This window comes from Trachurus trachurus (assembly GCF_905171665.1).
Source record: "Trachurus trachurus genome assembly, chromosome: 22".
Classification (NCBI taxonomy): domain Eukaryota; kingdom Metazoa; phylum Chordata; class Actinopteri; order Carangiformes; family Carangidae; genus Trachurus; species Trachurus trachurus.
Window position 1 is genome coordinate 12,746,976 of NC_139907.1, and position 24,055 is coordinate 12,771,030.

The window sequence follows — 24,055 nt, forward strand, 5'->3', positions numbered from 1 at the left end:
TCACTCCCACTTTCTTGGTTCTTCATCATTCACTAAGTCATCCATCCATCATTAACTCGTACAGTCCTAAACAATAAACACTTGCAGCTTGGAGATTTTTTTTTATTTGTGTCCATTGGTTAATGTTCAGACACACTGCACCACTTCCTAAGTAGAGTATCATTTAAGTGGGTGATATTTTAGTGTATTTGTGCTAAATGTGCCTCTCAAATAAGGTTTTAAAAGTTTTCAAAAATGCAATAAGGAAAAACATGGTTAAGACACACTGAAGCTCAAAGAGTTTATTTGCTATTAAAACATTTTTTCACACCAAAGCTGCAACGGAGCAATTTATTAAAGTATAAGGTCTTTCAATAGCTGATAGAGCAGCACATATCACACATGTGAAGACATTTCTAGTAAAAATCTGCAAGCATACCTCATGTGAAAAAAGTGCACAAACTGGATATGCTTTAATACTTACTGTATTATTAAATATTCTACATTAATTTATTATATTACGTATTTACAAAAACAGTGGAGAACTTTAAATTCCAGGAGCAGAGAGACACAACTCAACCCTGCTGCCAGTTGTTTACTGTTATGTAACAAGAAAATCTTCAACAGTGTTTCTGTGGGCAGAGTCGTCTACAGCCTCACCACAGAGCACGAAGGGTAAATAAATGTATTTTCAGGGCACATGGGTGAGGCTCTCAAACTCATTTTTATCACTTTTAAGACCGATCAATTCAAGAACCAAGACAGCAGATTCAAACCCAGGATGTATGCAATTTAAAACCTCATTTGATATACAAACTATACGAAAATAGGACAAACTTATTTCACTTTTAATCCCTTATGAAACATTTTTTATACATGTGACAAATTTCCTGAATTTCTGTCTGCTCCCTTTTTTTTCTCTTTAGTAATTTTCTTCTTTTCTTGAATATTTCAGGGTTGGCAAATAGCTCAAGATAGTTCGAAATGTGGGGATCAAAAAAAGAAAAAAAAACTGAGGTTGAAGTTTTGTTGAATGTATTTAAGTGCATATATTATTTCTACGTTTTGTTGGGGATTTGATATGCAACGACTGTTTAATCCTTGTGTGGTGGATGGCAGTTTGTCAGGGATGTGTGCTGTGATTTCATCTTGAACTGGCTTCAAGTCTGTGGGGCTCTTTCAGCATTAGTGCATTCAAAGCAGATCACGTCTGGGAGTGGGAAATGATAAGAGATGGGCTCATGTTGTGCTGCGCCCTGAGGAAATCCTGCCTCTTCTGACACCTCATTTCTACAAATACAAACCTTTCAGGAGAACCACAACCTCTCCCCTCTACAGAATCTCTCCCCATGTTAGGCTTCTCATTTAAGGCTTCATGGGAAGGAGGAGGGAGATATTTGCCTTTTTTATTCCCTCCTATTTTTTTCTACTATCTCTATTTTTTTTCTTCCTGTTTGTGCTCCAGTTTGAGCCTAACCCCTGTATGCTCAACTGTCACACAAAATCAGTGTTACTTAAACGGCGACATAAATAGCCGTATGAAGTGCACAAAGAAAGGCAAGTATAGGGCATTTCTGAATGCATTCTCTTAGGTCTAAAACTGCACATTTATTCAGCAAACTAAACCATAAGCATATGTTCAAAACACATGGTTATTACACTGACAAATTTAGCAGAATACTCCGGATTACACAACGATAATGAGCCATTGTTGAGGCAATGTGTGGTCAGTCTGAGCCAGGGACACTGGCCTTTCCCCAACCCCCACCTTCTGTAAGCTTATGTGTATTTTTCTATTGTGCCTGTATGTCTGCCCTCGACATGCCCATTCCCTAGACACTGAACCGTGTGGAAGAGTAACACTGTCATGTCAGCTCTGGTCAACTTTATGCTGGTCAGGAGCTGCCGCTCAGTACTATAACCAAGGTCAGGGGAGCCTGACTGCTGGATGCTCAGGGACACATCTGAATGCCAACAGGCATGAAAAATAAATAAACAGATATATCTTCCCACCGTCATTAAAAAATGATTCTTACAACATCATGAAGCTAGTTTTGATAAAAATCTGATGTGGTTGTTGTGTTTCTGTCCTTGAGTAAATTTGCTGTCGCTATAATAATGTTAAAATAAAGAAATAAGATCAAATAAAACACAACAAATACTCAAAGCTGATGTAATAAAATTGTCCGCTGCTGTGGAGTACTGTGCCACACCAGAGCTGGGCAGTGGATGAAGAGTGATGGAGGGGCATGGTTTTTCATTGCGTTAGGCAAAATGCCCTGCTGCCTTCAACTGTCCCGACCTCACATTTTTTGACAAATTGGTTGTGAGGCTTTTACGACTGATGCACATATCGCAAAAATCATTTCTGCCAAGCTTCCTCTATGACCTGCCCGTGGGACATGACAAGCCTCTCCACGCATCGCTCTATCAAACCGAATCTTTCCAGGACAATGCAAATTATGACAAATTCCATCATCCTGCATTATGCGCTTTCCTGCTAATCTCCCTAATTCGAGAGAATCGGGGAGGGTCTCGCTGTTTCAGCTGAGGGGCATGTTGTCTGATTGAATGATGCTGAAACTGCAACACTCAGCCCCCGTTCTCTCTCTCTTCCCAGCTGTGACCATCTCATCTCTTCTGTCTTTTCATATTTTTCTTTTATTTGAAGCTACATCTCTCAGTCTGGCTGGTAATAGAAGCACTAACTTAACCTGGGCATAAAAGAATTATGTCAACATAAAGTGCCGTGGCACAACCATTACAGTGTAACTGTCAGTTGTGGTGAAGTTGAGTAAGTCTGTGTGTGATATGAAGGATAGGACCACAGTGTAAAAACGTGTGCCCTGGAAAAGACGATGTGAATGTCTACAACAAATCAGCCTTTGACCCAGTGATATGAAGTTGCTGGTTCAGAGAGAAGAGAGAAGATTTCTCTGCAACCACATCCAACACTTGGAGTAAAACACACTCATCAATACACACACACACATACACACAGCTTTCCCTGTCTTGTTCATTTGCTTGCAACATCTACTTCAGTATTCACATAATAACAGACAAACAAATACTGAAAGACAGAGCGATCAAGACAGTGCAGAAAATGCAGCGACGAGCAAAAAGATATGTAGTTCCCTCTCATCTCAACAGATGGCAGTATGGCTGCATTAAAAGGGCAGCAGGAGCATCAGCAAACCTCTACATACAAAGTCCATTCAATCCATGGACAGGCTGGCTAGACAGCATCGAGGTCTCCTTGGATTTTGATTTTCTTTTTTTTTTCTTTTTTGGCAAGTCAAAATGCTTGCATAAAAATCCCACCACTGAAATGCAGAAGCAGGGATGAAACAGTACGAATAAATTATAAAAAACGGTATAACAAACTGTTCGGGGATTTCACTGCAACATCTAAACAAGCGTTGTTCTGTATTTATTTTTATCAATAAATACAGAAATATCCAATTCACCTGTAAAAAGTGTCAATAAAAGAATAACAGTAAAAAAAAAAAACAATGAAACATTTGAAAAAGGAAGATGATCCATCTAATCCTTGTTTATATCAACTCTGGAATTATTAAAAGTGTTATTTTCTTGAAAATATGCACCAGGGGTAATAATGTTCTCACTATAGCAAACTGATAAAATACAATATGCTGCAAATGCACCGAATCCCTGCTGAAAAATATAGCAAATATTAACAGTTTTTGTCAGTGCATCAAATTCAACTCAATAAATTTTGACATGTGGAAAATATTGTGTACTGTATATTATATTGGATGAACTCTTACCCTGAACATCCCAACTTCATTACATTATCTAGACTCGCGGGGCCTGACATTCCCTTACATAATAAATCTATAATATCAATAATAAATATATATTAAAAGTGAACATGCTTATATGTCCTCAGAAAAAACAGGGGGCTGTATATTATTCATCTGCAGCAGTTTTTACCTCGCTGAAGTGTGCTTTGATGACAATGGCATTTGAAAAATGAATGACCCAGGTTAAAAGTTACTACTCAGAAGAATTGCTCCATGGGAAATTTATGATGAAGCGAGTGGCCAAAAGTAAATGGAACGTAAACGCTAACTCTTTTCTGAGGCATCCGTGGTCGCGCCAGAGAGAAAAATCACCTTAATAAATGAAGATAAAAAGGCAATTCTAGCGCACACTGTTGCATGTGGATGCAATAATGTAATGTAATTGTTGTGAAACTGCGTCATTGTGTGGAACTTATGGAATCACAGAGACATGAGAGAGCATAATAATTATAGAAATCATCTATAATAGCAGTTTCCTAAAATACACAATGTGGAGCACGGTGCTTTACATCATAGTCAGGAGGCGAATCTGCTGCTGTAACAAGCCATTACTAACAGCCTCTCCATCTGGATTGGTGACAATTAGTGTTATGAAGCCTGTGCCCATTGGTAACATATCACATGCAACCTGGATATCCTATTAATAAAATGTTAAACAGTTTTATTTTATTCTGTTCAGCCACATATCAAAAATACATATTATTTCATGTTTGATTATCTTCACTGTTAAATTCTTCTAATATTTGTGTGTATGCTGTTTTTGATAAAAGATTCAGTGTTAGAGTAAAATGTTGCATTTGCTGATGTTGTTCTGCATTTGTTTCTGTATGTCACCACGCCAGCATGTGTGGGCGTAGGCCCCTGTATTGTTCTGTCTGTATTTGCCTCACACGTACATTTCGCAAGGAGCATCTTCCAGACCCTCCCTATCCGTGTGTTGTTGTGTGCGTCCGTGTGTGTGTGTGTGTGTGTTGCGTGTGCGTGAGCGCGTGCAGGCACCCTGTCAGCTATGCCCTCTCGTCACTGCAGGGGGAAGCAACACACCCGGGCAGCTCTGAATATAGTGGCTAGTTACCATAGTAATGGGATGGTCATACGTCTCTCCTCTCTCAGACAGTGATGGGAGTGGACAGGACACGCCGCTATGCTTTTTATCTATGCATTTGCTATTCAGTTATTTCATTCTGCAAATAAAAAGCCAAGCTAACCCACCTCTCCCTTTTTCAATTCAAATAGCGGGGTGAAATGGGAAGTAAATAGTTGGATATGGGGTAATAATTCACACATGGGACTACAAATAATTGATGTGTTTTGACTGAGTGTTTGTGATTGCAATTGTAATAGCGCAAGTGTCTTGGCAGATATCTGCGGTGGTGGGATCTTTACATGACGCTTTTCAGATGCCTTCTTGATGTCTCTGAACCATTCACCCCTCCACTACTTATCAGCAGTGACAAAGTGAGAGGCAAACAAGCACACACACACACACACACACACACACACACACACACACACACACACACACACACACACACACACACACACACACACACACACACACACACACACACACACACACACACACACACACACACACACACACACACAGATTAAAAAGCAGTTTCTATCATTTATTAAATAAATTCACACTCATACATGAGGACTGATTAAATTAATCTATATTCCATTAAAGGTTTTTCTTAATTCAAAACCAGGCGTGTGTCTCTTGGAGCTTCCCACGATGGTTAAGTGGTGCATGTCCACATGTGTGTGATACAGACATCTATCTACATCCGTGTCTCCACATCATTTTACATGCACGTCGTGTGTATATTTTGTGCACACTTATGGGAATGTGGAAGTGGGATGATGGCTGTGGCTATCCTGTCTCTGCTTCCCATTGCTTGTTGACATGAACCAAGGCAGTCAGGCACCAATAATACATGAAGAGCTGTTCAAAGGCAATTAGGATCAGTTGTCAGGGCCGGGCCCATTAATGAGTGGGAGTGTGGCAGGGGCCAGGGCAGAGGCACAGCGCCGGCGTAGGTGACCGCCTGAGAGCCGATGCACTCTGACAGATCCAGTCCTTCCCCTGTCCTCGCCTGGTACAAGCTGATACCAGCCTGTGCCCACGTGGTGCTGCAGCAGCAGCAGCAGCAGCAGCAGAGCAGGATAATGTAACAAAGAACGCACTGACTCCTGAAAATGACTACTGCCATGGCAGGTCAGCCTCTGTGCAGTCATGACAGGAGAGAAAGGGGGGAAGTAGGGCACGTGGGATGGGGTTGGAAAGAATATAATTACCACCGCTGCCATCCACTGCTCCCCATAAAACTGCCCCCTCATCAGATTAAAAAGGTGCTCTAATTTGGCCTTTCACATACAGTACATGAGGCAAAAGTGCCCACACCCCAACCAGCAGCTCCAGCTCTGTCCCAGGACGGAGCTACGACCATGTGTCAGTCCAAATATATGTCTTGGCCTGTCCTACGGGAGGGGGAAGGATGTTTGCATACATGACTGTACTGAAGAGTGTGTGCATACATGTCGTGGGTATACAGGCCTGCCCTGCTCTCAAGCAAACATCTGTCAACAAACGTTTAGATATAGATCTATTGAAGGTAGGAGATATTGAGTACACTCAATTCCCTCGCTTTGTTTGTGTTTGCATACATCTTTATCTATTTGCATGTCACTGACTGTGCTTTGAATGCCGTATACCTGTCCTATCAGTCATGAGTGTGTTACAGTGAGTCATCTGTGACTCATTTTAATGACCTAACCAGTTTACCTTGTAATACAACCACAAAGAGCACACACAGGTGTGAGTGTGTGTGTGTGTGTGTGTGTGTGTGTGTGTGTGTGTGTGTGTGTGTGTGTGTGTGTGTGTGTGTGTGTGTGTGTGTGTGTGTGTGTGTGTGTGTGTGTGTGTGTGTGTGTGTGTGTTTTTTTTGTAAGACCTGGCCTCGGGGCATACAGCCGTCATGCCACTGTGGTAAGGGCTTCCTGGGTTTGATCAGTATGTTTCGCGTGTGTCCGGTTCAAGTGAAGACAGTTGACCCCAGTGTTTGGGTAGGATGAGTAAAGTCTACAGAGACAGACTCTGGTGATCTTCAGAGACAGGAACTGAATCAATGCTCGCAGGGGAAAGGCTCTGAGGTGAAGCCTGACTGTCAGTCAAAACCTCTCTGACTCCTCTCCAGACAAAAGGTTCAACTCATTGCACACAATTCGGGGCATTCAGGAAAGGAAACAGCCAGCCTTATTCTACTTGTGCCTTCGGTGAAATGAAAAGAAAAAAAACAAATCTGTGTTAACATCCTCCGCTGCAGCTAGGAGCAAGTAACTACACGTGCCGAAGAGCACCGCAGTTTTGAGGAGCTTTCAATCTCATGACTGCTCAAACTGCTGAGCCTTCAAGACCTCATTTTTCACCGACTCAATTACTCAACAACTGCTCTCCTCCTGGCCCCTCCCCTTCCACCGTGCCTCATCTCCCCTCCTCCTCGGTTGGAAGTGATCATTTGTTCTTTTATTAAAGTTGATAACATCCCTTGCATTGTCTGAGTGTGCACGCTAGAGAGCCGTCCCTACTATTCTAGCCTCCAGCGTTTCGTATTATTGGTGCATTATTTCACGCATGCCCTCCTCTTTTATCAAGCGCTTTTGAAGTAATGTTAATAGACTAGAAAATTGAGACATTTATGAAGTATGGGCCGTGTTTATGAAAAAATCCATAAAGTATGACAGCGGAGAGGTGAGATAAAAGCAAGGTTTTAATAGATTATGGCAAACAGGGGAGAGGCGTCAGATGCTGACAGGCACCTCCTCCGAGATCCCTCATATTTTATGGGATTAATTTTGTTGTATTAGAAATGAAGTTAAATGTCCTAATTAATCTGTTCGTGCTGCATGAATACCTCCCTGAACGCAGATGCACACACACACACACACACACACACACACACACACACACACACACACACACACACACACACACACACACACACACACACACAGTTTTTTGGCTAATTACTCTTCTGTGGTAATTGAGGTAGATATATTCTCTAGATGCAGGCTGAGGAAGTTTGGGGAGGTAAAAGGATGGGGGGTGGTGGTGGGGTATTTGATGTTGCGGTGTTGAGGGGTGGGGTGGGGTGGGGGGCTGCTGAATTGTGCAAGTTGGCTCTTTTACAGGAGTGAAACATTCTGGGTGAGAACAACAAACCATAAAACTGAAGCACTTAGCTTAATTTCAGCTGTTCATCACTTCATTCTTTTTATTTTTTTGCTTTCTCACCCGTCACACTTGCTCATATTTAGCTGTCAGTCCTTTGATTATTCACCAGCTGCACTGGTGGACCTGAGATCTTCACAAACTCATCACATGCCATTTGTTCTCCCACTACATTTCTAATGGAAAATACTGTAATGCATGTGTATGCTGATTCTATAATACAGATGAGTGATTACATCTTCAAACATGTATATTTCCAGGGGTGATTCTACCAGCTAAATGCATAAAGTGTTACCACAACCTCTGTTTCAGTTTAGTTCAGAGGTTTTTATCACAACTCATCCTCTTCTCGATCCTAAAATGCCTTAAAATCCTCTTTGACATCTTGTTGGTGGAAATAAAACAAACAAAAGAGGGGCTACAAATGAGCAGAGGGAAACTTTCCTCTATTTGGCGCTACATGGGTGGCCCAGGCTCACCATGTCTCAGGCTGACCTCTGAACTCCTCATCAAGAGGGTCAGACAAAGTTCAGCTCATTGTTTTTAGACATTTAGACTCTTGTAAGAAGATTATTCAAATTCTGGCACCCGCCTCGGTACGCTCCTCCCTTTGACGTTAATGGGCAACGTCAGATCCACTTCCCTCCTGATGCCTCGCAGTCCACTTTGACAATTTTCAAAATCCAATGCAAATCCTATCGCGGGCTTGTGCGAGACGGCCTTCCACAATATTGACTGTCACTCACAATTAGGGGAATGAGGCAAGGGGTTAGTGTTCACCAGCAACCTGAGGCTAGCGCAGTCAGCTCCCAAAACACAGCCCGTAGAATCTGATCAGTGAGTATAATTTCCCGGCAAATATCCCAGGGGTGAGCCACTTACCTTAACAAGAAAGAGGAGATGTTTAACAACCGTTCAACTGATCGTCCTTCTGTTCAAACCTGGTTTGGCTATTGTGTTTGCCACTAAAGGGAACGTGACGGACCTGGCAGCATTAATGAAGATAGATGTGGAAAATAATGCTACAGTTTGAGATTATAGTAAATGAAAGGTCAATTCTTTTCCATCTGGCAACTCAGAAGCATAATTGTTTGTTATTAGTACAAATGGAATATTGCTGGCTGAAGAAACAGGCCAATGCTCTTTTCCCCCTGCTATTATACTAATGCAACAGAATTGTTTAAAAGCTTTGTGCAACAAACAACAGGCAGGAAATGCTGTAATAACTTTTATCTCTTTTAAAAGCACACAGTTACTTGGCTTTTGTTGTAATGGGAGAATTTGTTTTGATATTCTGCATCAGAAACCGGATGTCTGAGGTCATCTCTTGTTTTTAAAGAACTGATTGATGCAATAGCAGAGTGACATTTCTTATATCTTAGTTAGATTATGCAAATTGTGTCTAAAACAATGAAAGCTAAATTTGCATTAGGTCTTTGAGAAGTAAGACAGTGAAACAAAACAATTAGTAGCAAAAAACTTTGATGTTACCAGACTCACAAACAATATTATACTACAAGTATTACATACTATGGTGAACACAAGCTCTACACACATGTCAATCAGATACGGAACAATACGAAACGATGTAAAAAACAGAGCATAAATTAAATCTCTGTTTTTCCTTTTATAGCTTGAGGCTTTTACCTAAACTACCCCCATATTATGCATTAACATAAAATACACTGAGAGGCCTCCTGCTTTGACATCATAAAGGTTAACTAATTCTTTAAATCAAGACAGATCTGAATCTGTCAGTCTGCCAGGCCAAGTCGACATTCACTCAGCTTGCCATTCCCGAGAGCTGAAGCTGAGAGACATGACAAGCCTAGGCAGACGGATGAATAGATGGATGGAGTTTGAAGATCCAGCATCCATCACATGCCAATCCCTAATGCCATTCCTCTCTACCTCCACCACTACCACCCTTCATGGTGGAGAGACCGACCGTGGTCAAATCCTGCAGGGCCAGAGTGCCACGTTCTGTCAGTAGCCATGTGCTCTGTCTCAAACCGCTGGACACTTGTCAGAATGAATACACTGCTTACGACAAAAGCCGTTATTGATCCGTCTATGATTACTTGAGATACACTACAGAGGAACTTGGTTTTCTCAAACAAGAAAGTAAACAATTAACCAGAATAAGTCATCAAAGGGGCACCATCATTTGTTATTTATTTCCTCCGCTAAGTCGTAACTCAGCCTCTTCAAAGAACTCATCACAAAAACACCTCTGCTACACAAAAATAATTACATCATCTGGACGTAATTAAGAACACAAATTCATCCTTTAATCATTTCAAGTTTACCCCCCCTCCCCTTCCAACTCACTCGTATAGCTGGATCCTGCTTTTAATTAGTAATTCTTTTCCACAGAGAGTGAACGTGTAGGGCTCCAGGTTATTTGGTCTCAGACGGCAGCTTTTCACTCTCTGTTGTTGCCAGAGCCCTGTCGCCGTGGTGTCACATGGCAACAGTCACCAAGGAAAATTGTCATTAAGATGGAGTCAAAGTGAGAGGAGGGGTGGCACTGCATGCTTGCTCACAGCACGGGGGTAATTGTATCAATATGTAAAAATCTCGGGGCTGTACCGATGAGTTGTTAATACATTTTTGATCAAATTAAGCCGTTGTAGCGTGGTGGGGGAACAGACACACTGAGAGACGACACAGGGGTCATATGAAGCGCCGTGCAGAGCAAACTCCACTCACTGATTTCTCAGACTGCTTTAGATATGAATGATCATTAGGAGGATGCGAGATTAAACTGTTTTCCAGATGCAACAGCACATGCCTACAGCTGCCTCTAATTTCATGTCTCAATGACACTCCATTGAGGAAATCAAACACTGCTGGCATGCTTAAAGCAAACCTGACTCTGTAGGTTACAGCTCAGGAATCCAAACTGCACCAGAGCCTCTGAGCTTCAGTGACACACTGGTGAGATATGCCGTCAAGCTCAAAACGAATGGCTAATCCACACATGTTCTCACTCATAGACGGATTTGGCTGCAGGATCAAGGACAGTGTGGAGGAGATGGACACTATCCTTGTTGACAGTACCTTGACAAGTGTAATCCCATACAATACACACTGGGTAAACAAAACACCAAGCCAACCGTGCAACCACGGCCCACACTTCCTCTGCTCTGCCTTTGAATTGCACATTCTTTCTGGTTTTTAAACAATATGAAAGAAGTTCAATTCCTAGGCTTTACAAACAAGTGTAAAAATGGATACATGCTGCATAATGGAGATACATATTTACATGTACACATAAAGGTTGTGCTGAGAACAAACTATGACTATGAAAAAACAACAATCACATGCATCTGCATTGCAAAAGCAAAGTGCACATACTGCATGTAATGTGAGACAGCTCATTTGCTTTGTAAGCAGACCAAAGTGTCATAGGAACCAGCAGATAGACCCATCATTCTTCATATCAATCCTTGGTATTCCTTCATTAATCCATTGCTCACCATCCAAACTGCTAATACAAACAAATAACATAAAGGAAAATTATATGTCCTTGTTTTTTCTGCATGACCACGCCAGATAAGGATTAAGGGATTCAGAAAGAGCTGTATCATTATCCCTGCAATAAGGAACTAAGCAGGGGATGTGAGTTTCAAATATAAGAATAATAATAAAAACGATAATAATAGGAAGTGATTAAACATTGGAAAATCACATATGAGGATTCCCTGTAAAGGATATTTCTGAACATGACTGCAATGCTGAGCTCATAGCTTATTTATCGATAAGTGGGTCAACAGAAAATTGTTTCTTCCAGCTTCTCAAATGTGGAGATTTAAATCATTTTCAACTTCATATTGTCTATTAACTATCTCAGAATTTCTTTGACTGTTTGTCAGACAAAATAAACTATTTCAGGCAGGCATCACTTTTGGTTCTAGCAATTTGTAATGGGCTTGTGTCAGTACTTCTAGACATTATATAAACAAAAGCATGAATTGTTTGACCCAAAAACCAGATAATTGATTACCTGATGATATATTTCTTGTTCGTTGCAGCTCTACATAGTAAAATTAGGCTCATTTAAGCACTTTCTTTCCCTTCTTGCTGCCATCAGTTTCAACCCGTCAGCACCTCTCCCTGCTGTGGACTTTTAGAGTCTTACCCTGAGGGCCTGGCTGTAGGGACCGATGTTGGCTGGGGCCCAGTGGGACAGGCTCTGGACGTGCAGGGCCTCCCTCTGGTGGAAGCAGCCTTCCTGCGGGGCCTCAGTCCAATCATGGAGCAGACAGTCCATCAGCATCAGCTGACCAGCAGGCAAAGGAGCCTGGACACACACCCTTAAAAAAAAGAAGGTTTGTCAACTTTTCCATGAAAAATAACATAAACAGACAAATAAATGTCTGTATGTGTGTTTGCTTTACCTGGATGGAGGGTTTATGCCAAAGTGCTTCTTATAAACTGTGTTGAGTGGACCAAAGTCATCCATGCTGCTCACATACAGGTGAACCAGGATAATGTCCTTAAGCTTCCATCCTCTGCTGTCCAACGCATCTGGAAACAGGCAGCACATTATAAATGAATACAGTCATTATCAATACTTCACTGATATACTATACCTCTCTTAGTGAACACCCACAAAAAGAAAATGCAGTATACCACAGATAAAATCTAACTGTAGCACATTTACATAGGCAGAAAAGGTGCACTAGTAGTCCACAATTTCCTGCAACTGGTTCTGTGAGACCCATCATTCCGGTTTATCTTTATAAATATTGTGTATATATTTACATATTGCAAAAAAAAAAAAGCCAACCAGTTCATACAGAGATTTTGTACACCATCACGACTGTAGTTGTGAGGTGGATAGCAAATGAAAGTTGTTTTTTCTGACACTGAAGTCCACTGAGACTGCTTTAAAGTGGTAATGGTGTTTGTCCCCTCTTATAAAGCGCAGTCTAACGCAGCACGTGTGCACATCGCAGGCTTTGGATGCAAACGCAGGCGCAACGGCTCAAAGCGAAGCCGTTCTCCCCACAATCATTTGAAAGAGCTTCAAGTTTGTTTTTCCTTTGCCAACACCAGCGTCTCAGACTACTTCGCCCTCATACAAAGAGGTTGTTCATTAAATATTAACTTGTTTAATATTGTCTCTGCACTGTGAAGGCTGTTCAGCCGAGCACCACGATAAACATTAAATATGCTTTTCATCTTTCGCTCCTCTTTCTCCATCAAAAAGGAGAAAGAGGAAAAAAGAAGACTGAGATGCACTGTAAAAGTGTGCACGTTTAAACTTCTGCAGGGCAAACACGCTAACCCACCCAACATGACTTCACTGTGTGTGTGTTTAAAAAGAAGCCTGGTTTGGCTTAATTTAAAATGCTCGTCCTTGTTTGGTGGCCAACTCACTATCGCATTCTTGTGATGGATGGAGCCTCTGACACACAGGGTTTTTGTCTGCTGGGTTGACAAGCACTTTTGAATAAGGAACGACTTTTCAATCTCTACCACACCCCCTCATGTGTGTTTAGCCAACACAGCAAGGAGAAAGAAAGACACTCAAGGGACAAAAATGTTTTCCCCATATGATTCCCCTCATTGTTTTTTGTTTTGTTTTAAGGTCTGAAGTACAGTAATGCCCTGCAGAATCTGTTTTAGTCAGCTGCTTAAATCACCCCTGGACAAAGGAATTCTATATCATCTCGCCTTGATCATATCAAAGATGTAATTCTTATTTGATCTGAGAAAACATGGCATATTAGAGGTTAGTTTATTTGTGTGTGTCGTTATGTGTGCCTTTCACTTCAGTGATTTCAAAGAGGCCCAAAAAAAAGAATTTTCTAGTAGACTCTTGCATTTGAAAAAGCATGTCCACAGTTGTTGTACACCGTGTTCTTCATTAAGTGTCCAATCTCCAGTACTTTATTCCTCTTTTCTCACACTTTCCCTTACTTTGGAGCTGTGTGAAAGCTGCTGATGTCTGGCCCTGGATCCCTGGGTCTTGGCTCTGAAGGCCGTTGATGCCAGAGATCCACTGATAGCCTCTACGGCTTCTGGTCGAGCAGGATGGAGAAAGATCTGCAGGAAGAGATGCGATTGATTGATGAGGAAGAAGATTCACGGTTTCAGAATTGGACAAGTGCTTTATGCAATCAGCACCATGAATAGTTAAACCAATATTTATGATGCTTGATCAAGACCATACAAAATAAAGATGTCATATCATATTTCTCTTTATTCATAATCAGGACAGATACTATATAAGAGGTAACTCATACATAGGTGGTTTATGTTGAAGGAGAAAGGCTTTCAGAGACTGTCACAAACACACTTCTGGAATGACAGCTCTTGTCAAACAATCACTCAGAAAGTACCAATATCATGATGCTTGGCCGTGTGACACAGATTCAGCGAGCACTCGCCACACAGATATCATCTGACACACCCATACATGCATGCACATACACGCACACATACACAAAGCACACGCTCGCGCATGCATGTCTCACAATAAATGAATCTCACCGTGGCCCTGGTGACAACTAAGGTCACAATTTGATGTAAATTCTTGCTGGTTGTCTTCAGCTTGATCAGCATATTCCACCTCCTCAGTCATCTTGTCAATGGTGCTCTGGCAAGGACAACTACCATGGGGCAAAGCTCTCGCCACCACATCCTGCAATAAAGCACCACAGGGAATACATCAGGCCAAACGCCCACCAAAAGAGCACAGAGCCTTTTGCAGAGACAGACAAAACGCTGTATAATTAGCCAACCTTTTCAAATACCCCACCAAGCGGGCTGCGTTTGTCTGTCTTTCATGACAACGGCCCAGACACACATAACTTCAAGGTGAATGAATATGAAAACAACATGCTAACATATTCGTGGCTCGGGCGAACAGGGAGCGGTGTTTTCTGATACTGCAGATTCAATCACGCTGGCTGTCATTCAAAACTCACAACTGGATGGGTGAGACACGTTTTGGATTTCACCAGGGTTTTTTTTCTTTCTTGTTTTTACTTATGCCACACTCTGGTACTTCTTTAAATAACAAATCATTACCATTCTCTAAGGCATACATATTACCTGCCAAATCCTGCTGGGGCGTCACGCGTTTAAATACATATTTCATATTTCCTCAACGCCCCCCCCTCAACCCGCCCAAGACTCATTCACCCCCCTCATCTGCTGTCAACTGCATTAGGCCATATGATAATCAAATTAATTATACTTCAGCCCCTCTCTCCTGGCCAGCATGAAAAATAGCTTGACTAGCATTAACGGAGGGCAAATGATGGTGGTCCATCCCCACCCCCTGAGCCCGGTGCAGTTTCCTCTAGTGCTGGTGTCACCGCGGATCTGTCACCCTGACGAGAAGAGCTTCAGAAGGCTGAACCAGGGCAGGTTCTCCCGTGGTTGCCTGCCCCCCTCCCCTCTCCTCTCCTCCGCTGCCTTCCCCACCCCTCGCAGACCCTGGATCTCCCTGCTCTTCCCCCGGAAACCTAGGGGGGGGGGGCTGTGGGAGCGCGTGTGTGTGTTTGTGCGATGGGGGGTGGGAGCAGCAGCGTGGGGAGTGAAAAAATATATAGCTGTAGGGAGTGAGGCTGCAGGGTCACGGAGGTTGTGGGATGGGGGTATGTTTTTTGTCCATAACAGTCCCAGCCCCCACCCAACACACAGACACAGACACATACACACACACACACACACACACACACACACACACACACACACACACACACACATAGACGCAAACAAGGCTGCAAACAGCAACACACACGCTCTTGCACATATACAAATACAAAACACATTACGGTGTGATGTGCAGTGAAACACACGTGCAAATCACATGCTATTACCCTGGAGACATGTTGATCTACAGGCGAGCGCCATCCCTCAGTGTAACCCTGATACTCTTAACTCGCTGCAACAAAAACAACGGCGTACGAGCAGCACTTCCTGTCGCCAGAAACACCCATCAGCCGGTAGGTGTCTTATTAAACCCGACAATTTGAACAGGAGTAATTAAAAGTACACATAAATGAGGTCAATGTCGATCCATCACAGGATTCGCTCTTTACAAACATTTTAACCGCGCTCTCAAGTTTTCTGCTCTTGCAAAGAAAGTCAAACGTTTGGAAGTGTCACCCCTCCAGACTGCGAGGCCTCATTCGGCTCCTTCTAATATACCAAAAGCCATTTCCTACTGCCTCTCTGCAGCCCCCGCCTGTGTCCGCTAAGCCAGCTACCTGAATGCAAAGCGCCTTAATGTGAGCAGACATGTTTATTAAGCTGGGCCTAGTTTCAGGCTGCAGTGAATATTGCAGACGTCAAAGTAGGCCATGTGGGGCTAGAGGAGAGAGTGCGAGGGATGAAGGGAGAGACCGAGAGCGAGAGAGTGCGGGAGAGAGATTGGCCCTCTGGAGGTTGATCTGAACCCTGCCCTACAGTGCTGTGTTTCTCTTCTCCTCGACAAAGTTGTCAGACACCAAAGGGTTTTGTTCTTGTATTTGTTTTGCCCTCAGAGTGGTTTTAGAGTAATCAACCCCACAGCAACTCCAACTTTTGTTGTAAAAATTATTGATCCAGCATCGAACGGCATTGATCTTATTTGGGAAACAAGTTGCACTCGTGAATTCTTTCAGAAGTTTTGACTCACGCTGCCTCTGTTCTCCGTGTGCATCTTGGTGAAGCGCAAGTAGCCGACTGGAGCGAAGGCATCTGCTGAGTGGATCACTGTCTCTGCTGCATCGCTGCACAGACACACAAAAACTTTAAAATACTCTTTGCAAACAACAACTTGCCAAAGTTGAAGCAGTCACATGCCCTGAAACAGTGTTATTAAGACCAACTCTTTATTGCTTTACTCACATAACAATCTTCTTCTTGAAGAGAGGACAGTCAAGGGTGAAGGTTTCATATTCACCTCCTTCTCCACAAATATGGACTCCATATTTCTGGGAGAGCTAGTCAGTGGAAACAAAAAAACATATTAATACTTGCATTTCATTTAAATACAATAAAAGTCATTTTATGTAGTTTTATCTTACTAGTCTCAATGTTCAGTTTAAAGCTTATCCAACCAGTTTCAGAGAAAAATACCCAAAGCAGTTCCAACACTGTGGTAAAACAAGTAAATGTACAAGAATGTGACTGATGTGACCAATATTTATTGTTCTTACCATAAATCACTGAAAGTAGTGCACAGAGAGTATGGTTATTCTGAAACTACAAGTGAAAGAAAATACCAACGGGTGACAAATTGAAGGAAAAACTAAGATCAGGTGTCTTAGTAAGGTGTTGGTCCACCACAAGCTTCCTGAACAGCTTAAATGCTTACTGGCATTGATTCTACAAGTGATGGAACATCCGTCCTCCAAAGATATTTCCTCATTTGTTGTTTCGACGATGGCGGTGAAGAGCTATGTCTAAACACTTCAATGCCTTTGCTGTTCAATTGGCCTGAGATCTAGTCATTGTGAGGGCAATGGTCACATCATTTTCAACCTCATCAAACTATTAAGTGACCTCTCGTGCCCTATAAATGGGGTCTTTGCCATGTTTTTCCTTTATTTTGTCACCTATCGGTATTTTTCAATAAATTTTAAGCTGTGTAATTTGGATATCACTTAAACTGTTGAATCACTTTGAACATGTACATCAGATAACCTATGCAAGTGATGCACACATAGCGATGAAGAGTTTAGCATGACAGTGTGTGACCTGTTTCAGATAGGGCTCCATGTCAGCCAGAGGTTTTCCCAAATGCTTCTCTGGATCCAGGCCTGGCATCCACGTGGGAAATATGCACAAAGACAGAAATACACGCACAAACACCATTTCACACAGACACACGTGTGGAAAGAAAGAGAGAGAGAGAGAGAGAGAAAGAGAGAGGGAGAGAGAGAGAGGTCTGATCAGCAACAGAGAACAGTGATTGAAGATGACAGGCAGGGAGGTTTACGGGCAGTCGCACAAACACACACGTAAACCTGCACCCTGGATCTATTTGTTTGACTTTGCAAGTAGTGTACACAGATCTCTCTGGGTAAGGGCAACAGTTTTCAATTGCTGGCCGCAGACCCCCCACACCCCCACGCTCGCTGCCCCCTCATCTAGTTCCCTTTGAGAACATAAACTCTGGAAAGAGATCTTGTTTATTTGCCTTTTCCCTCCCCTTCCCCTGAAATGGTGCATGGCAGTGACTCACAGGCATGGGAGAGAAAAGAAGGAGGGGAAGAGAACGGTGGAGAGGAGCTTTGTGTGAACACCCAGTTGTGGCACACTCCTAAAATACAACCGCACTGGCCCTTTACCACCCCCCAGAAAAAGTAAAGTAACCAACCAACAGCCTGCCCTTTTAAGAAGATATGCTGATCTCGACCATGGCTGCGATGAGAGATTAAACCTGTGATCAGCCTTATTTAGGATTATGTACATATTAGCAGGAATAAAACGGTGTGGTTAAACTGTGAACACGTTCTTCAGCTCTTTGGGCATTGGAGCGTTTTACTCCTTTGTGACACTAAATCCTGATTTTGTCTGCCAGGCGCCTGTTCCTGATGGCACCGCGCTGAACTCCATGTCACCCTGTAAACAAGTCCCTTCACAAAGAAAGTGCAGCCTACGTTTTCCTACAGTACATTCTTCTCTGTTCCAACGAAAAAAAAAAAAGCAAACAAAAGCCCAGAGTGCCAGGTGCTTTCTGCAAAGAATTGAACAATAATGACATAACAGGACATGACTGTAAAATGTCACATTTTTAGGAAATTCCAATCCATATTAGTTAGAAGTCCTGCCTCCTTACTTCTTGTAAAAGGCCCAAGTGTTACTGAAAAAATAGGAAGCATGTCTTAATGGTCACTTGCAGTGGACTGCCTTATTATTTTCCATTTTCCATTTCCTTTTTCTGTGGCTGCCTTGCACTTGATTGACATAATCACTAACAAGTTACTGATGACCTATGCGGAGTGATGTGCAGTTGTGACAGTAATGCCATCGCAATGAAAAAAATTTAACTGAATTGTCCCTAATAATTTCTCTGAAAATCTAATATAGCTTCTCTGTTCCAAGGCATCACACGGTCCTGTTCATCAGCACGTTCATGTGTTTAATTAAGGGAACAAAGTTAATCGTAATGTGAGAATCTCTCTTTTCTCATGGCCTGACAGCCTCAAAGGTTAATGTGTCATCCGTGGGCCCCATGGGGAGCTATGGATGGGAGACGAGAGGGAAGGGGAGAGGAGACGTGAAGGAAGGACGTCGCATCCCATCCTGAGTTCATCTTAATCCCAGCTGTGTCTCTCCTCCGGGCCCCAGTGGTCCAGCACTGCAGGGGGAGAGACGGAGGGCCACAGTGGAGGCGGGGGGTGGGGGGGGGGGGGGGGGGGGGGGGGGAGTGTGGAGGAAGAGAATGAGCAGACCCTTATTCTCTTCCCAGGGGATCTGTGGTCTTAATTAGTGTGAGAATATCCAATCTCAACATCCTCTCATCTTAACCCTGCCACAAAGGTAATAAGGAGGGAAGGAAAAAAAGCATTAAAATTCAATCCCATTTAAATATCCTCTTTAATTAGTCATGCCTTTTAACAAATTTTAATAATTGGCTCCAAATTGCTGAGGGGATGCCACGTTTTTTAATATGTTCATTAACTTCCCTTCTCTTAAATAATATATGATACATGATTTGATATTTACAAGGAGGGAAGAGGACGATGGAAATGGAGGAGGACAGGAGTGAGTGATAAAATGATACGAAGATGGCATTAATGTGGAGGCATTTCTCCCAAGACCACTTAGCACTTGTATGAGTGTTTTCTTAATTGATGTTCCTGACTGACTTAAGGTTACTGGAACCATTTGGAAATGAGGATATGTGGAATGATCCTGCATTTGTACGAGACATGCTTTGAGAAGTCTTTGAGTAGCCACCGGTGTGAGCGTTCGGCGATATAACACCACTCATTTACATGATCTTCACATCTCTGTCTCCTCTGAACCTGTTTTACAACTTGACCTAAACCCAATTACCTAACCTCATTATGCCACATTAAACCCAAATAAGCCCACTAGAAGCTGCCATTAGTCTGCCGCCAGAGACAGCAACACCACTCTTTGGAGGGAGAGGAGCTTCCCTAAGAGAGACTGAGAGGAATGGCTCTCCTTTAAAAGGGCTTTTTACCTCGTATTATCCCATAAAACTCCAATTAAATTCACTGAACTTTAAAACCAGGGAGTCCTGTAATGAGGGAGAGCATTTTTTACAAAACCTTGTCGACAATAAAGGGGCTGAAATTAGAGAGGAATAAAAAGTTTACCAGGAAGCTAAGCATCGTTTAGACAATCAAGTTAGTTATCATACTTGCATATGACAAACGGCAAAATCCTGAAATGAATATTACGCACAGCTTTATAAGACACAATGTAAGTTCAACATAAAGCAGAGAGCTCCCAAAAAACAAGTGGATTCTGGAAAAGCTTAAAATTCACTTTTTGAATTAAATTCTTGGACCAAAAGGCAAATTTAGGAAGATTAAAAATAAAAATAAAACATATTCTCCCTCTGAACTGAGAATACCACTCTCACTTGTGCCCTTGAAGAAGTCAATGGCAATTATTTCCAGAGCTCACTTTTGCACTTAATTCTTTTTAACGATCATGATTGGCCTTTTCCCACTTTGAGGAGGTTGATTAATGTACACCCACAGCAGTGAGTTACCTATTTAATGGAAACTGCTTGTGATTTTGCTTAGTGAGTCTAATGCTAAATTAAAAGCCAGGAGATTGTAGATACTGTCTGAGCTGAGCTGAGCGCAGTATCGCAGACATCCGCGGGTTGTCTTAAGATCTGGCGTGCCAGCTGACAGCTCGGCTTTAATCCCTGCCTTCAGAGAGAAAAGGCAGAGAAAATTGGATTCATGATGTGTAACATTTTAGCCTTTAAATGGATGAAATAAGCATCTCCTCCCCGGTAGGTGAGCTGCATCATCAGCCTTTAAACAACGCTCTCAAAGACCCCCGCCAAAACAATGGCTGTTCACTATCACCTAATCTTCCCAAGAGAGAGAGAGACAGAGAGAGAGAGAGAGAGAGAGAGAGAGAGAGAGAGAGAGAGAGAGACAGAGAGAGAGAAACACAGAACGGAAAGGAAGAAAGAAGGGGAAGGGGGCGGCACCGTACAAAGGATGATAAGATTAAGGTTATATGTGAAATTTGTCAGGCTCTTATCTGAAACTCAGGGTCTGTGAACAGAATAATAGGCCGCATGAATTGTGCAGCGATCACATCAAGATGAAATCTTTTCAGTCCAACAAATCAAACGGGAGAAACTGAGGATACTAGAAACCAGACTGAACTGGAAAACATTAACATTTATTTATCAAAAATAAATTGGTTATGGGCAATTTACAAAAAGGTCCAATGTGTGGTCAGTGTTTTTTTTTTTTTTATTATTCATATAGCTGACTATCATACTGTAACTATTGAGGGCTATTTCAGCTAAATATAAACTCCTTCACCGATCCAAAACAGATTGATTGACTCAAATAGTTAAATGTCTGGAAACTTCATGAGATATTATGTTGTGTACAGTTTCTCATAATTGGACAGCAAATAAATGTCCATTAAAAAGCAAGGTGTGGGCGCAATGAAGAGTTTAAAGTTCTGACAACTTGTTGCATGACATCTCTCTGTCCCCACATTTCATCTCACAAAAATTAGTAAAAATAGTTAAAAGTGGAGGACGCTCAAGCACAGACCTTGTCAGATACTACTATGAGTAATAAAACAGGTAAAATCAGGATTTTTTTTAAACAAGGACACAATTGCTGCATTCAGGGAAATTAGAGTCATTACATAAATCTGTTATTGGACTGACAGAAAATTAATCAGATTTTTTTTTTGTTTTATGTTTTTGGCACGCCTTAAAAGTTGTACCTTAATGCTTTTGATGTGGAAAATGTCAGCAATAGATAATATCAGCTGATTAATTGACTAGAAGTTAATTTGGCCTGGGTTACAAAGATAGCACACTTATTTCTGGCAACAAATTGCTTTTTGAAGGGACAGCTAATACAGTATCTAAATGAGTCTGAATCCTAATCCTCATCATCGGATCTTATAAACATGTCATCTTGTATTGTTTTTTATAAAAGCTCCTTCACTGCGCAGTGTAGCTCCAACACTCCTAAATACAGTATATGGTTTTTAATTGAAAAAAGAAAAAGAAATTGTATACAACGTTTCTTAAGATTACAGAAAGAAAAGATTCTATTTAATTTCTCCATTCGCTGCCTCCCACTCTAAAATGGATGGTCAGTAAAAATTCTATAGTGTCTTAAACGTTAATTGTCCTGTAAGTATATATTAAATTATATATGATGTCCTTAAGTGGGCGAGGTGATCAGTGAAAGCAAATTTGTGACACAAATTCCCCTTCTCTCAGAACAGAGGCTGAAGGGTGAAAGATCATGTGGTGATGAAAGGTTTTCCGGCAGACAGAGCCTTGATTTCGAAACATGCCAATTATCTCTGGAGCTGAGGACCAATTAACTGCTGAACCTGTGCCCCCATCCTCACCTGCCCTAATCAATCAATTAACTAATTACATGAATATTAATTCTAGCTTGCGGAATTGCCAATTAGTGTGGTTAGTTTGAGAGATACTGCAGTATAAGGAGACTGTTCCCCAACAAAAATATGCATCTCCCCTTTCAGAGAAATGTGTTTTTGCTAATTAGAAGCTTTTTCTGACATTCATGGGCTTAGACTTAGATAGTTGAACTTACTTCACTATGCAATTTGGCATCTTCAAAGACTAAAATCTTCTTTTTCTCTTTTGTGGTTTTAGTCTGCCATCAGTACGCAAATGAACACTTCCAGGGAATTCACTTAGAGGATCATCCTGCATTTGGACAGCTGTCTTTTCACTACAGGGATTTGTCATCAAGGAGTATATCCTCTCTTAAGAAAGAGACCGAGTATTTTTTTTCTCTTTATCCATTCACCGCTAATTTCCACCTGTCTTTCTGAGCACCTAATGAAGGAATATTAATCTTGAATGACTTCTTTCTATTCGCAGCCCACCGAAACCCATTTTATACCACCACTGAATATCATAAGCTGTTTTGACTGTCAGTTCAGATGCAGACTTAACCTTTGCCCTGTGTAAGTTGTTTTTTTCCCTCCTCATGAGGTCTGCAGCAGTAAATCCCCCCTAAATCTCTTTCTTATGCTCTCACACATAGACACACAAACACCAAAGGCCACCAGGTACGCCCTGCTGTCACCCAATCTCCTCCAAACAGCACACCTCACTGCTCAGAACTGCTTCCACCAAAGCTGCAATTATATGTGCGCTGCCTAAAATGCCTTGGGCGCTTGCACCCCTATTCAATTCTCTCCTTTCTAATTACCACTGCCTTGGGACAGGTGAGGAGTCAGGGCTGATAAGATCTTTTCTTTTTACCTGTAGCCAAAACACACATGCACACACATTCTCACACAAACACGTACAGAAGGGAGGCCAAGATACACACTCCAAGACACCCGGGGTGATTTTCCTTTCTAATTATAATCTTCCAAAAAATGCTGAGAATTTGCTTTTAGCCGAGGTTGTGTTAAGAGTAGAAAGCTTGGCAGCGGTATCTGGGCTACAGGGTGACTGAGATCTTTTAAGGTGCGGCATTTTCTCTTGAAGTACAATATCCCATAAAGGTAACTTGACATTATAATTGATCAATAAATATCAAGGCTCAGATGTTATCTGGTTACAAGTGGAAATGAAAAATTAATTTTGGCAGGTAAACAATAATTATAATACCACAGAAGACAAAAAAAAAATTGGGGAACATGAATTCTGACATCATCTCTGCTCTGACGGGCATGTGACAAGTTATGTTGTTTATTACCCATAAGTCCTATATCATGAATCCATTAAAAATGACGAATGGGCCCAGCAAATAAAGCGCCAAAGATAAATGACTTGACAAGTGCATTTCATGAGCAGTTATTTGAGCAGTGTTGAAAGAGATGC

General features: G+C 41.9%; 1 protein-coding gene across 2 annotated transcripts in view; it reads right to left on the bottom strand.

Moving 5' to 3' along the window:
- The window catches only part of dph6 (diphthamine biosynthesis 6), a 57,724-nt gene that overhangs the window by 16,139 nt on the left and 17,530 nt on the right, over positions 1–24,055 (bottom strand). The window contains exons 6-12 of one of the 2 annotated variants that reach the window (XM_083998622.1): positions 17,746–17,807; positions 16,894–16,988; positions 16,682–16,775; positions 14,545–14,695; positions 13,972–14,097; positions 12,444–12,573; positions 12,185–12,359 (exon numbers count right to left, since the gene is read on the bottom strand). In XM_083998622.1, the coding sequence (XP_083854748.1) occupies positions 12,185–12,359; positions 12,444–12,573; positions 13,972–14,097; positions 14,545–14,695; positions 16,682–16,775; positions 16,894–16,988; positions 17,746–17,807 (833 nt within the window). Of the gene's footprint in view, positions 1–12,184; positions 12,360–12,443; positions 12,574–13,971; positions 14,098–14,544; positions 14,696–16,681; positions 16,776–16,893; positions 16,989–17,745; positions 17,808–24,055 lie in introns of those variants that run through there. The other variant, XR_014596368.1, reaches the window with a different exon arrangement.